General features: G+C 23.9%; 3 protein-coding genes across 5 annotated transcripts; 1 reads left to right on the top strand and 2 right to left on the bottom strand.

Moving 5' to 3' along the window:
* Positions 1 to 86: 86 nt before the first annotated feature.
* On the top strand, positions 87 to 2,304 carry OCT59_010725 (uncharacterized protein). 2 transcript variants are annotated; one of them, XM_066136079.1, is made up of 10 exons: positions 87 to 219; positions 322 to 356; positions 464 to 526; positions 619 to 759; positions 830 to 944; positions 1,022 to 1,159; positions 1,244 to 1,490; positions 1,556 to 1,626; positions 1,713 to 1,955; positions 2,020 to 2,304. In XM_066136079.1, the coding sequence occupies exons 3-10, from the start codon at positions 492 to 494 to the stop codon at positions 2,125 to 2,127; spliced, it is 1,098 nt and encodes a 365-aa protein (XP_066000748.1). In that variant the 5' UTR covers positions 87 to 219; positions 322 to 356; positions 464 to 491; the 3' UTR covers positions 2,128 to 2,304. The 2 variants fall into 2 exon arrangements, with proteins under 2 accessions (XP_066000748.1, XP_025189494.1); XM_025312561.2 differs by having other exon boundaries at positions 87 to 224.
* On the bottom strand, positions 2,141 to 3,404 carry OCT59_010724 (uncharacterized protein). The gene is made up of 4 exons (XM_025331327.2): positions 3,268 to 3,404; positions 2,903 to 3,191; positions 2,721 to 2,810; positions 2,141 to 2,633 (listed from the first exon to the last, which is right to left on the bottom strand). Exons 2-4 carry the CDS (start codon positions 2,961 to 2,963, stop codon positions 2,263 to 2,265), a joined length of 522 nt encoding a protein of 173 aa, XP_025189495.1. The 5' UTR covers positions 2,964 to 3,191; positions 3,268 to 3,404; the 3' UTR covers positions 2,141 to 2,262.
* A 6,880-nt stretch (positions 3,405 to 10,284) lies between these two features.
* On the bottom strand, positions 10,285 to 12,536 carry OCT59_010723 (uncharacterized protein; the record flags this gene model as incomplete). Of its 2 annotated transcripts, XM_066136078.1 has the most annotated exons (11): positions 10,578 to 10,663; positions 10,856 to 11,079; positions 11,161 to 11,249; positions 11,320 to 11,358; positions 11,464 to 11,591; positions 11,675 to 11,810; positions 11,893 to 11,930; positions 12,012 to 12,091; positions 12,174 to 12,270; positions 12,348 to 12,428; positions 12,499 to 12,536. In XM_066136078.1, the coding sequence occupies 10 exons, from the start codon at positions 12,418 to 12,420 to the stop codon at positions 10,578 to 10,580; spliced, it is 990 nt and encodes a 329-aa protein (XP_066000747.1). The 2 variants fall into 2 exon arrangements, with proteins under 2 accessions (XP_066000746.1, XP_066000747.1); XM_066136077.1 differs by lacking the exon at positions 12,499 to 12,536 and having other exon boundaries at positions 10,285 to 10,699; positions 12,348 to 12,420.
* Between the last annotated feature and the right edge of the window lie 581 nt (positions 12,537 to 13,117).

Raw genomic sequence — 13,117 nt, 5'->3', positions numbered from 1 at the left:
AGATCATTTCTATAAATAAGATCCACGATAAATATAAAAATGGAAGGTACTGGTTTTTTTAAGTCTTTTTTTTCTTTTTTTTTTGTAAGAAAAGAAAAGGTTTTAGAATGTCAAAGTTTTCACTTGTGTATAGTCATGGTTCTCATAGTTCAATATGTGGTTATTGTGGATCAAACTTTGGATCCAGTAAGTTTGCTATAACAGCAACTAGTTTAAATTGTAAGGTAATTTTTTGAACATAACATTATTTTAAATATTTTAATAAATTTATTAATTTTAATTATATATAATTATATATATACTTTTTTTTTAAAAAAAAAGGATTATCAAGATTTGGTTGATCGTGGTTGGAGACGGTAATTGATCCTTGAGAATTTTTTTTGTTTTAAAAAAAAAAGGAATAAATGATTTTTTTTTATTATTAAAGATTAACAAGATTAACGCGTTTTTGTTTATAATATAGTTCTGGTGGTTACATATATAAACCTCATATGAAAAAAAGTTGTTGCCCACAGTACACAATAAGGTAATAAAAATGAATTATTATTATATTTTAAATTTTTTTTTTTTTTAAAAAAAACCAATAATTTATAATTAAAATTTACTTTTATATATTAGATTGGATGCAAATAAATTTAATGTCTCCAAATCTCAACGAAAATTGATCAATCGATTCAATAGATATATTGAAGGAACTTATGATCCATCTAATAATAAAGATAATAAAGATGGAGATGATGAAGGTGATGAAAAATCAAAGTAAGTTTATAAAATGAAATTGATAAAAAAAAAATAAATTTTATTTATTTATTTAAGTTTGATCTTGAAGAGGTAATTCTCAACAAAATAAATCAAAGAAAGATACAAGAGCAAGTTCGGGTTTTGATTTAGTCAAGATCATTAATGAGGCTGAAGATCGACAAGACTGGAAACATCATTTAAGGGTAGAAAAACTTATATATATATATATTATTATATATAAAATTATCTTACTAAAAAATCACTTTATATATTTAAAAAGATCGTGTTTGAAAAATCATCTTTTTCAAGAGAAAAGTATGAACTTTATTACAAATATCAGATCAATATTCATAATGATGATCCTTCTGAAGTTACTGAAGGTGGATTTCGAAGGTTCCTTGTGAATTCACCTTTACAAGTAATTATATCTTTTTTTTTTTTCTTTTTTAAATATAAGCGAAAATATATATAATCTGAAAATTTTATTTTTACCATTAAAAAGTTTGAATCAGTGAATAATCCGAATACACCAGGATATGGATCATTTCATCAATGTTATTATTTGGATAATAAACTTATTGCAGTTGCAGTTCTTGATGTTTTACCAAAATGCATCTCTTCAGTTTATTTTTTGTATGATCCGGATTATAATTTTTTACAAATTGGAAAATATAGTGCACTTAGAGAAATTGTAATGGCACAAGAACTTTATAATGCTGGGTTACAAGATTTACATTGGTATTATATGGGTTAGTACCATATGAAACAATTATTTTATCAAAAATTGTAAATTCTAATGAAAAATTTTTTATAGGATATTATATTCATACATGTCAAAAGATGAAATATAAGGGACAGTATAAACCATCTGATTTATTAGATCCTGTTTGTATTGAATTTATTTTTTTATTGTTTTATATATATATTAAAATATTTTAAATTAAAATAATATTCAACTTTTCATAATTTAGGAAACATACGAATGGTATTCTTTTGATAAATGTTCAGCGCTTCTTGATAAGCATAATTACGTATCATTTGCGAATCCACCAAATCCACCAAATCCACCAACAGAAAATAATAAAGAATATGATAGTGACGATGATGATTACGTGGATGAACCTCCACCAGGAATGTTGGATCCAGAAAAAGTCTCGGATAAAGATATTGAAACTATTAAAGTGAATTACAAGGGAATTATTAAACAATTTGGGGTAAGTTTTTCTAATAGTCTAAATAGGGAATAATTTATTTTATTAATTTCAATTTTTTTTTTAGGATATACCTGAATTAAAAAATGATGGTATAAAAAATAGAATGAAGGAATATTATGCAGCAGTTGGAAAAGAATTGGCTGAAAGGATGGTTTATAAATTTTATTATTAGATTTAACACGCGTTTAAAGTACAAATAAATGTTTATTTTATATTAATGTATTTCTTTTAATTACATGTAATATATACAGTAAATATATACAAGTAAATATATACAAATCACTATTTTATCTAATTTTAAAAATATTTAAAATTGATAAATAATAATAATAGAAGAAATGAATGAAGAGAAGAAAATAAATAAAGAAGTAGAAAAATCAAAAATATTATTTGAATGATTCTTTTTAGTATTAGTAATAGTATCATTTGAAGGAGGTTTAGTACCAGCAGGTTTAATACTAAATTCTTTACTTTGAGCAACGGGAGGAGTTTTATCATTTAATTCAGATAAAGCATTATAAAATTTTAATACCCAATTATTATCACCAACCAAATTATCAGTTATACGCCATGCATAATTTCCACTTGATGTTGGAATACTTTGTCCTACAGCGTATTCACCAGTAAATAAACTAGTTTGAGTTTTTGAAATAAGTTTAATAGTAATAGCCTGTGGGACTGTATATATATATATATATATTAATATATTTAATACAATCAGTATATTTAATACAAAATAATTATTAAAAAGATAATAAATTTTACCATCATTTCCACTTGATGACCAAGTGATTGGTAAAGTTTCATTAACGACACCATAAAATTTTTCATTTGGTGTTAAAACCGTGATTTCTGCTATAAAGATCAAAAAAAACACATGTAAAAAAATTATTTCAAAAACTTATCTATTAGTAAATAAATCAAATATAATATAAAACTTAACTTACAAACAATATTTAAAGTGAATAAAGCAAGAATCACGAATGAAATTAAGTTGATCGATGACATTTTTTTTTTTTACACGTAAAAAGAGAGAGTAGAAAAGAGAGAGAGAGAGAGAGAGAGAAAATTATAAAAAATTATAAAAAATTATAAAAATTTTTATAAATTTTATAAAAAGAAATTCAGATTTGATTGATTTATATATTGTTGTATATATTAAATATATAAATAAAAGCATTCAGTTCAATTTATTATAAAATTTACCGTATTTCAAACTTTTCGTTTCGTTAACATCTTTTGTAATACAATTAATAACAATTTTAAAATACAATCAAAAAATCATTGTTTTCTTAAAAAAAAATCACCTCACCTTGATTCGCGTTTTAAAATAAAAAAAAACGCGTCGAAAAATTCGGGCCGAACCAAACTTTTGAAAGTCCGTTAAAAACTCAAGGAATTAAGGCTTAGTGCTTATTCGATTCATTCTTTTTAATAAAAAATTTATTTACTCAATTGAAACAATTGAAAGTTTTGCTTAGTTAATTTGCTTAGTTTTTTTTTTTTTTTTTTTTTGTGATCAAAAGATAGGCTAGATAGGCTTAGTTTTCATTTATGAGCCAAATTACTTAATATTATTTATTTATTATTTATTATACATTTAGTTGGAATCAAAAAAAATAATTTTGGGCTTATGAAACTTATGAAAACAAATATTTGTCTCATGATCAAAGAGGGAACGTTCGGATTTTTAAGGAACGTTCGGATTTAAGAAAAAGTAAATAAACGTTATATATTATATATATAATTAAAAATACCGTTTTAAAAAAAAAAATTTCTTTAATATACAGCGCCAAAAAAATGAGACTAAATTATGATGTTTTTATTATTTGTTTTAATTAAATGATCAACCAAAATTTCTAAAAAATTTTAAGATTTAGATTAAGTTAATAAAATTAAGTTTAGTTTTTTTTGATTGCTTCTTATTTTGAAACCATACAAGTATTAGTGTTAGTTATACGAATATTATAGTTCATACTTATTCGAAACCATACGAGTATTAGTTTGTTTTGATAAAAAGATTTATAATCACGTGTGATGATTATTTAGATCATAATTAATGCAAAAAATCAGATGTTCTCTTTGAAAAAAAAGAAAAAAAGAAAAAAAAAAAAAGGGTGAAAAATAAACCTGCAAATAGTAGATCAAATTAAGAGTAAAAAAAAAAATTTTTTTTTTATTATATATATATATATACATTTTTATTTTATTATACATTTTATATCACAAATTCACAAACCAAAAAAAAGTGTACCAAACTCCGATTATTATTTTTGTCTAGAACTTGAAAGAATTAATTGAAAAGTTTATGTATGAGAAAAAAAGGAAAATCATTACTATTTTTATTATTTAACTTTCATTCAATAGAGAGAATGATGGCGGCGTCTCCTTGTGAATAATGAGCATTTGTTGTTGTTGTTAATTCATGTAACATATGCAAATATTCTTTTTATAAAGTTCATCGCTCTTCAAAACTTTATTTATCAAAAGGGTTCATTATTATATCTTTTTAGAGTAAATTAATAATTGCCGATGCAAAAATAATTTTCTTAAAATTATTTTATTTAATCGGAATTTAATGATGAATTTCCTTTAATAAGTTTCATTCTCTGCAAGATTTTAATAGGTTGTAATGAAAAATAAGGTTTTTGAAATTTTTAATAATTTTTATCTAAAAAATTTTAAAGTTATAAAAAAATATGATGTGAACATAAGTTGTAAATCATGTATCAAAAAATACTATACCCGTCATGGTGTCATGCAAGTCAATCAAAACCTTTCAACATCAAAAAAAAACGAGGTTTTATTAAAATAATATAAAAAAAAAAAGCGGTTTAGTAATGAAATTATGTCATTTATTTGATTCTGTCAATAAAAAGGTTTCATTGATTATAACCAAAGTAAGTATAATTAATAAATATATATATATACTAATTGGTTTGAATGAAAGTTTTTTTTTTTGTGAAATGATAATAAAAAAAATGGTAAATAAATCGGATTTTAAATAACTTTTAAAGTTAACTTTTTATTTTGTAAATCGGAGTATTATTGTTTTATTATTGAAATAATATTTTATGCAAGCCATTTTTTTTTTTCTCTCTTTAAAAAAAGTCTCTTTAACGAAAAAAAGATGTTTAAGGGATAAATTCTGAAGATTAAAATGAAAATAATAACAATAATCAACAATAATCTTTATGTTTCTTTATTGTCTATTATGTTCATAGACCATTTTTTTTTTTAAAAAAAAAGGGAGGAAAGAGAAAATTATTTCATTTAAGATCGCTTATTGGGTTACGATATTTGTTTAAAAAAAAAAAAATTTTTTTTTTTTTCCAATTCTTTAAAAATTTTTTAACTTTTAAAAACTTGTAATAATCGGTTTAAAAAAACCTTTAATAATCGGTGAAAATGAATTGTAATAAAAAAAAAATAAAAAAGGGAATATTTGAAAATTATTTTAGTTTCAAAGTTTCAGATGGAATTCACCTGATTCAGCTTCTTAATTTGTACTCTTATAAAAAAAACTTTTTTTATTTAAAAATCAATTTAATCAATTTAATCAATTTATTGGATAATCACAATCGATTAAAAAATGACCCTTCATGCCGGTTTAACGCCAAAAAGAAAATGTTATAAATAAAAAAGTCAATTCATATTTAGTGATAATTGTTATCCAAAATTGGTTTGAATTAATAAAATCAATCCCTCAACTATGTTGTCGGTGGTGGCCCCCTTAATAATTTTTTGGCTGATTGATTTTTTTATTATACGTTACACTAAACGGCCATTTGTCGGTTCAATTTTTTAAAACGCCGATAAATTGAATATAGTATATATAATAAATAATCTTTAAGCCTTTTTCTATTATCTCTATTGTTAATTCTGGCCCAAAATTGTTCCTTTTTTTTCCTTCAATCGCGAAACAGCAATTGTTTCCATTTTTTTTATAGTGGGCTGTGTATAATTAAATTTTTTTTTTTTAAAAAAAAATTTATCTATTATTAAAAAAAAAAAATTTTATCTATTATTAAAAAAAAATTTTTTTTTATCTATTATTCCTGTTATCTTGATAAAATCCATTTTTTTTTTATAAAAGGAAGATGTTTCGTCCTTTTTTTATTTTTTTTTTCTACAATAAAAATATTTAAAATTAATTAAAAATTCAAAATTAAATTTAGTCACTCTTTAATAATGATATCCTTTAATTCATAACTTTCGAATAAATTGTATATTTCCCTTTTCTCTCTCTCCCTCAATTTTACATATGCCGTTTAAGTATCCGAATTTTTTTTACATCGAAAAAATTCACCTATTTTTAAGTTCGTCTAAACATAAATTTACAAAAACGCGTTTGCGTAAAAAAATTCTCTCTCTCATTTAAATATTTTTTTTTGTCATCCAAGAAAAAAAAATATATATTTCTTCCGTCCTGCCCTAAAAATGAAAAAAAATGGGAGTTTTCGAGTCCTAGAAACGAATGAGAATTAGATAATGAATTTTCGAGTGGTCCTGAAAAACTAACTAATAAGCTACAGCGAAAAAAGTTAATGGTATTGTCAAGATTCCTCTAATAGAAACTGCAACCTCGACGATGGACGATTTACGACGGACGATGGACATTGCAGTCTCGACGACGACGATGGGTCTTTTTTTCGTCTCTTTAATTTTCGTTCTTACGTGCTTAAATGTTGTTCTTATATGTTTTTTTATGTTTTTTTTTGTTCCTTTTTTTTCTCTCTGTACATATGATTCTTGATTCTGATAAATAATGAACATATATTTTGTAAATATCAAAAATGTAGATAGTTTCTTTTTATCCCCTTTTTCATAAAATACAATAGACAATTTTTTGTACATACATTATACATTTTTTTTTTCTTTTTATCTTAATTTAATTTTTCAGTTTGTCAATAGAGCTAGTGACCAAGACATTTATTTATTTAACTCGCGTATAAACGTAAAGAAAAAAACGATTCGACATTTTTAAAGGAAAACACGAAGAGCTTTTTTTTTTCCTTCTTTTTTTTACAACACTTTTTACAACACTTTTTACTTACAACACTTTTTACAACACTTTTAGGCCAAAAAACAATCATATTTCGTTTTTACTTTTTTTTTTTCATAAATTTTTTATCTCAAATTTTGGAAATACAAAATAACAAAAAAAGAACCAATTCTATTTTAATAATCATCTACTATAGATTTTTAAAAAAATTATGATTCCCCTAAAAATAATGATTAACCCCTACAAAAAAAAAATACCTAACCTACATTACCATAAAAAAAAATACACATTAAGATTTTATATTTTCATAAGATTTCTTAGCTTGTAAAAAACCTTTTTTTTTTTCACCTTTTTTATTAAAAAAAAATTTTTTTTTTCTTTATATAAGAAAAAAAATAAAAAAAAAACAAATTGAAATTTTTTTTTTAAGATCAAAAAAATTATTTTTTTTTTTACCTTTTTTAATATATAACGATAAATTAACTCTTCAAATATTTTTTTTATGTCATAATTATTTCCCCAGCGAATTTTAAACAATCACACAGAAAAAAAAAAAAAAAAATATATATATATATATATATTATATAATATATATATATATAGAAAAAAAAATTATCGTATATTCTTCAAGTCCCTTTAGCTTAAAACAAACGGATTTTGCCAATTTTTTGAAAAATTTTTGCCAATTTTTTATTTTTTTTTATAAATGTTTTTTTCATAATTTACAGTATTATAAATTGTTTCCATGAATTTTAAAGTATTAAAAATTGTGTGTTTCACTTGACATTTTTTTTTTCATATTCAACATTTTTTTTTCATATTAATTATTTTTCACTTCAATTTTTTCATTTATTTTTTTTTTTTACTTTTTTTTTTGAAAAAAAAAAAGTTTTATGTTCGGTTTTTTTTTTATTATTTCCCTTGCAGCAGCAATCTTAATACAGAATACGAAAAATAAAATGAATTTTTTTTAAAAAACAAAATTATAATGAATTGATTTTTGAATTGTTTTGAAGTAGTATCTATTATGCATTATTATTATACTGTATATAATATTTGATATAAATGTTATAAATGTTAATAACCTAATGTTGCCCCGAATTTAAAAAGACTATAATGCTTCGTTCTGTAATATTTGTAATATTTGTATAATATTTGATAATATTCAATTACTACTGGTCTTCTAGGTTCAAGCTGTTGTATCTTAATATATTCTTGATCAGTTGTGCAGGATTCAGCATTTTTAACACCATATCAACCAATATTTCGAAATTTGGTAAGTGGAACATGTTTATGCAAAGAATGTTGCTAATGTTGTCCAGAATGCCCAGAATGCCCAGAATCTACAATGTTTCGTTCTGAGCTATCTGTAATAATATTAAAAAGACTATAATGCTTCGTTCTGTAATATCTGTAATATCTGTATAATATTGTATAATATTTGATAATATCAGATATTCAATTATTACTGGTCTTCTTAACATATTCTCGATCGGTTGTACAGGATTCAGCATTTTAAAACCATATCGAGTTATTATCGACCAATATTTCGAAATTTGATAAGTGGAACATGTTTATGCAAAGAATGTTGCCCAGAATGCCCAGAATTTAAAAAGACTACAATGTTTCGTTCTGTAGTATCTGTATAATATTAATAACAATAATGTTTCTAATGTTGCCCAGAATGCCCAAAATTTTAAAAAGACTAACACGTGAAAACTGCTTCGTTCTGTAATATTTGATAATATTAATAACAATGATGTTGGTAATGTTGTCCAAAATTTAAAAAGAATATCACGTAAGAACAATGCTTCAACTACCCGGGAGACCCGTAAAAATATTTATTTATTTTTTTATTTTTTTTATTTTTTTTTACGATTAAAAAAATGAAATTTCTTATGAATTATTTCGATTTTTTTTTTCCAGAATTAAAAAGAATTAAAGCTTTTTTTTTTCTAGAATTAAAGCTGATGGAATTAAGAAAATCACATGTTCAATTTTCAATTTTTCAAAAAATCGAAAAATCTATAAAAATCCGAAATTCCCATTAATAGATGATAAAAATGAATTTATATTTGTTTGTATTTTCTTTTTTTTCTTTGAACCAATAAAATATCATTTTCAATATATACATGTTTTTTTTTTAATGGGTTCAAAGAAAAAACTTTTTTCGAAATCTTTTTTTTATGGATCTCCTGTTTGGAGTACAATTAAATGCACATGTTTATTTTTTAATTCTATACCGAATTACCAAAAATTTATCATTTATCAAATTACAAACCAACCGAATTAATTTAAAAATACCGAATTTTTTTAAATTTTTTTGTCCTAATGAGAAATTATAATAAAAATGTAATACAAAATGTAAATATATAAATAATTAAGTGCATAATTTAAACAGTATTGACCGTAAAATTTTGAAAGAAAAAATGTAACATCGCGTCTTTGATTAATCAATCAATCATACATATATTATTATATTATGAAAAAACTTATTTAATACATTTTCGAAGTCAATAATGAATGAGCATAATGAGCATGTGGCGATCCCTTCTTCATCCTTTTCTTTTTTTTAAAAAAAAAGAAAAAAAAAGAGTATTTTAAAAAAAAAAGGATGGAGTATTTTTAAGAGTCGGACACGGGTTATGCACGGGTTAAAAATCGGTTAAAATCTCAAAATCAGGCAAAACCAAATATATATTAACCAGATTATATGCTCATTCTGTAATGCATAAGATTAGCCAGTTTTAATATGGAAAATTTAAATTCTATTAATTCTATTAAACCCATAATCCTTTCTAAAACACGTAGAATCCGTATTTAACCCGATCGTATTATATTGTATTATTACGGATATTATGGCGTTCAAGGATCGGCATTTAAAACATTCCAACATTCTGGTAACACAAATCGATAAACAATTTGCACATACAGTAATTTAACCATGGATTTTTTTTCTTTTTTACGATAGGTTACCATAAATGTATTATAATATTTCCTATATTGATTTTATTCTTTTTTTTTTTTTTGATTTATACCTCTTTTTTTTTGTTTGCGTTGGTCGAATAAAAAGTAATTATATGTCATAGGTTACACATAATTCAATGAAGGGAAAATTTTTTTGATCAAAAAAGAATAATCAAAATAAATAAGTTTATTCCTAATTCGTCGTCTCTTCATACGACTTTTCTCAAAGGAATTTCTTCAAAGAATTTCTTGAAAGAATTCTCTTTAGCAATTCCATAGAGAAACAAAAGTGAATCTTGTTATTCGTTGTTACTTATGTACTCTTGTAACAATTAAACACTCCATCCTTGAGTTGAATTAAAATTGAAATCAAACCTTCACCCTAGTTATATAATCTTATCTTGTTATGTATTGTTTTATTTAGTAATAGTAAACATCATAATTTTAATCGAATCATGTAATGGAAATAAAAAGGAAAATTATTACTTATGATACAAAAATAAATATAATATTTTCTTAAAAAAAAAAAAGGTAAAAAAATATTACGGATGATCATATATTATATAAAGAGTTGTTAAAATGTTTTAAGGGGAAAAAAAACTTTCTAATATTAAATTATTATTTTAATTTTTAACATTCTTTTTTCTCCTTCATCCTTTCCTTCGAATTATCGTATTTAATGTATTTAAATCATCCGCACTATATATATTCATCTTTAAATATGAATCGAAAATTTCTAAGAATTTAAAAATTTTTTTTTACAATTAAAGAACTGTAAATTTATATTATAAAAAAAAAAAGAAAAAAAAATATATAAAGATCAACCCATGATAATTTAAAAAAAACGTAAATCAATATTATCCCAACCCCCATCCCGGACATATCTTTATATATTAAATGTAATATAAAAAAGTTTATAGTATCATACCTGTAATCCCGTTGATTCCATTCATTCCGTTCATTCCATTTACTCCGTTGCTGACCCCATTAACTCCGTTACTGACTCCATTTATTCCGTTCACTCCGTTCACGCCATTACTTAGTCCGTTTATTCCATTACTTTGGTTGTTGAAATTATCGTTCAAAACTCGTAGTACATGCATTACTTCATATGGATCTGTTACGTTTGTAGCTTGTTGGATGGAAATCTCTCTATGAAGTCATAAGAATTATTATTAATTTTTTCTTTTTACAATTTAAGATAAAAAAAAATCTATTTATGTATCAACATACGAAAGCCTTAAATATGGGTTATATTTAAACTCATCTTCAAGTATACTAGGCACGGTGACCTGATTCATTTGTGAATATGCCAATTGTTTCTAAAATATATAAGATAATTATAAGTTTAAAATTCAATTAATTAACAATAATATTTTACTAAACACTTACGCGTATATATTGATTATTTGGATCTATTGTATTTGCAAACTGAAATAATCAATATTATCAAAATTATAATTAAAATTAGTAACGTTTTTTTTCATTTATATAAGACATTGTTATATGACATCGTGGGTGAAGAATGCTATTTACCTGAAGGTTATTCAGAGCGCATTCATGTCCACAATAAACTTTAGTATCTCTGGGTAATTGACCCAATATATTATAGAGTACATTATACATGTCTTTGGCATCCCCTTCGATGAATTTACCACATCCACCTATAAAAATGAAATAAATAAAATTCAATATCTAAATAAAAAAAAAATTTAATGAGTTATAATTACTTTACTTCTTTGCTTACCAGTTAATAATGTATCTCCAGTAAATATGGCCTTTTCTAATTCCTCGTTCATTTCATTACCATCTCGAACATAATAGCACACGCTACCTTTCGTGTGTGACGGTGTATGAAATGATCGAACTTTTAGGGTGCCCACCTAAAAATCACGTGATTGGTTAGATAATTTTACACCCAAAAAAAAATAAACAAGATTTGATCGAGTTGATCATAATACGTACTGTAAATTCCTCGTTGTGTTTACAGACGTAGTTAAGCTCTAACAAGATTTAATAACAATTATTGAGTAAAAAAAAAATAATAAATTATATTAAATTTTAAGAAATTAATTGATGTTTACCGGGAATCCGAGCGTCGGCCCCGTACACGGCGAGGTTTGGTTTCGTTAAAACTAATTCAATATTCCCTACAGAGTGTTTTCTTTTTGTTTTAAAAATTATATGTTATTTAGTTTTTAAATCATCATGTTTAAAGATTAGATTAATCAACGAAAATTACTTACTGATGATGATGTGTCGTCAATATCGAAGTTAATTTCGCGCCCGTTTGAGCGAGAACAGCTAAGACCTTTTGAGGTTCTGCTGGGTCTACCGCGGCGGCTAAAGTGATAAAAAAAAAAGTTGTCTTAGTTGTCCATTTTTACTAATATAAACAAAATTTATATAAGAATACAAACCCTCATTTGCTTTGTCATCAACGATGAGGTAAGAGTAATTGTTCTCGAAAATGGGAATTGGTATTATACGCATGGTTTGAGCTGAAGAGAAAATGAGAATTAACAAAATAATTTTATGGTTCTTAAAATATAAAACGAGAAAAAAACTTACATTATAAAAGAATATTTTAAAAATTGGATAAAAGATAAAAAAAAATAAAAATCAGATTTATTTATATTAAGTTCTTACTTATAATCGAAAAAATGAATGATTTGATTCAATTGTTTATTTAACAATACAATGAATAAGGCGCGATCAGGAACATCGATTTTCTTTAACTCATAATAAAAATTATAATATTTTGAAATTTGAACGGGAAATAAAAAAAAGAGGTTTAAAAAATACCAATTCAAGAATTTTTTTTTAAAAAAAGAAAATTTAGTTATAGGGGTCGATTCTTTTTAATTTTTTTAATACCTATATGGGAATCGCGCACCAACTTTTTGAAGAAAATCTCGCGACACAAAACATTAAGTTCATAGTAACACCAAGTCTTGGCATCTTCTTTAGAACTGACCGATTTCTTGGCATTTATCTATATTTGGTGAGAGCCTATTAACTATTTATTAACTACATATTTATTAATAAAAAAGGTACTGGTCGTACCAACGTCAAAAACCTATAATATACGTTAGGTCATACGGTCATATGACATTCGGAGTATAAATCAAGACACCGCCACATAATGAATGAAACAATTAATTCCGTCGAATTATAAACATTTTACTAA

Source organism: Rhizophagus irregularis, chromosome 19 (genome assembly GCF_026210795.1).
Source record: "Rhizophagus irregularis chromosome 19, complete sequence".
Classification (NCBI taxonomy): Eukaryota; Fungi; Glomeromycota; class Glomeromycetes; order Glomerales; family Glomeraceae; genus Rhizophagus; species Rhizophagus irregularis.
Note: the sequence above shows the minus strand (reverse complement) of the source record. Positions and strands in the feature narration are given on the sequence as shown.

What these genes read in the sequence shown, in the direction of transcription:
- OCT59_010725 (XM_025312561.2), top strand. Translation starts at nt 108, where the DNA reads ATGTCAAAGTTTTCACTTGTGTATAGTCATGGTTCTCATAGTTCAATA. An exon ending in GTTGATCGTGGTTGGAGACG is followed by an intron (nt 357 to 463) that starts GTAATTGATCCT and finishes TTTATAATATAG; the next exon opens with TTCTGGTGGTTACATATATA. An exon ending in TTGTGAATTCACCTTTACAA is followed by an intron (nt 1,160 to 1,243) that starts GTAATTATATCT and finishes ACCATTAAAAAG; the next exon opens with TTTGAATCAGTGAATAATCC.
- OCT59_010724 (XM_025331327.2), bottom strand. Translation starts at nt 2,963, where the DNA reads ATGTCATCGATCAACTTAATTTCATTCGTGATTCTTGCTTTATTCACT. An exon ending in ATTCACTTTAAATATTGTTT is followed by an intron (nt 2,811 to 2,902) that starts GTAAGTTAAGTT and finishes TGATCTTTATAG; the next exon opens with CAGAAATCACGGTTTTAACA. An exon ending in GTCATCAAGTGGAAATGATG is followed by an intron (nt 2,634 to 2,720) that starts GTAAAATTTATT and finishes ATATATATACAG; the next exon opens with TCCCACAGGCTATTACTATT.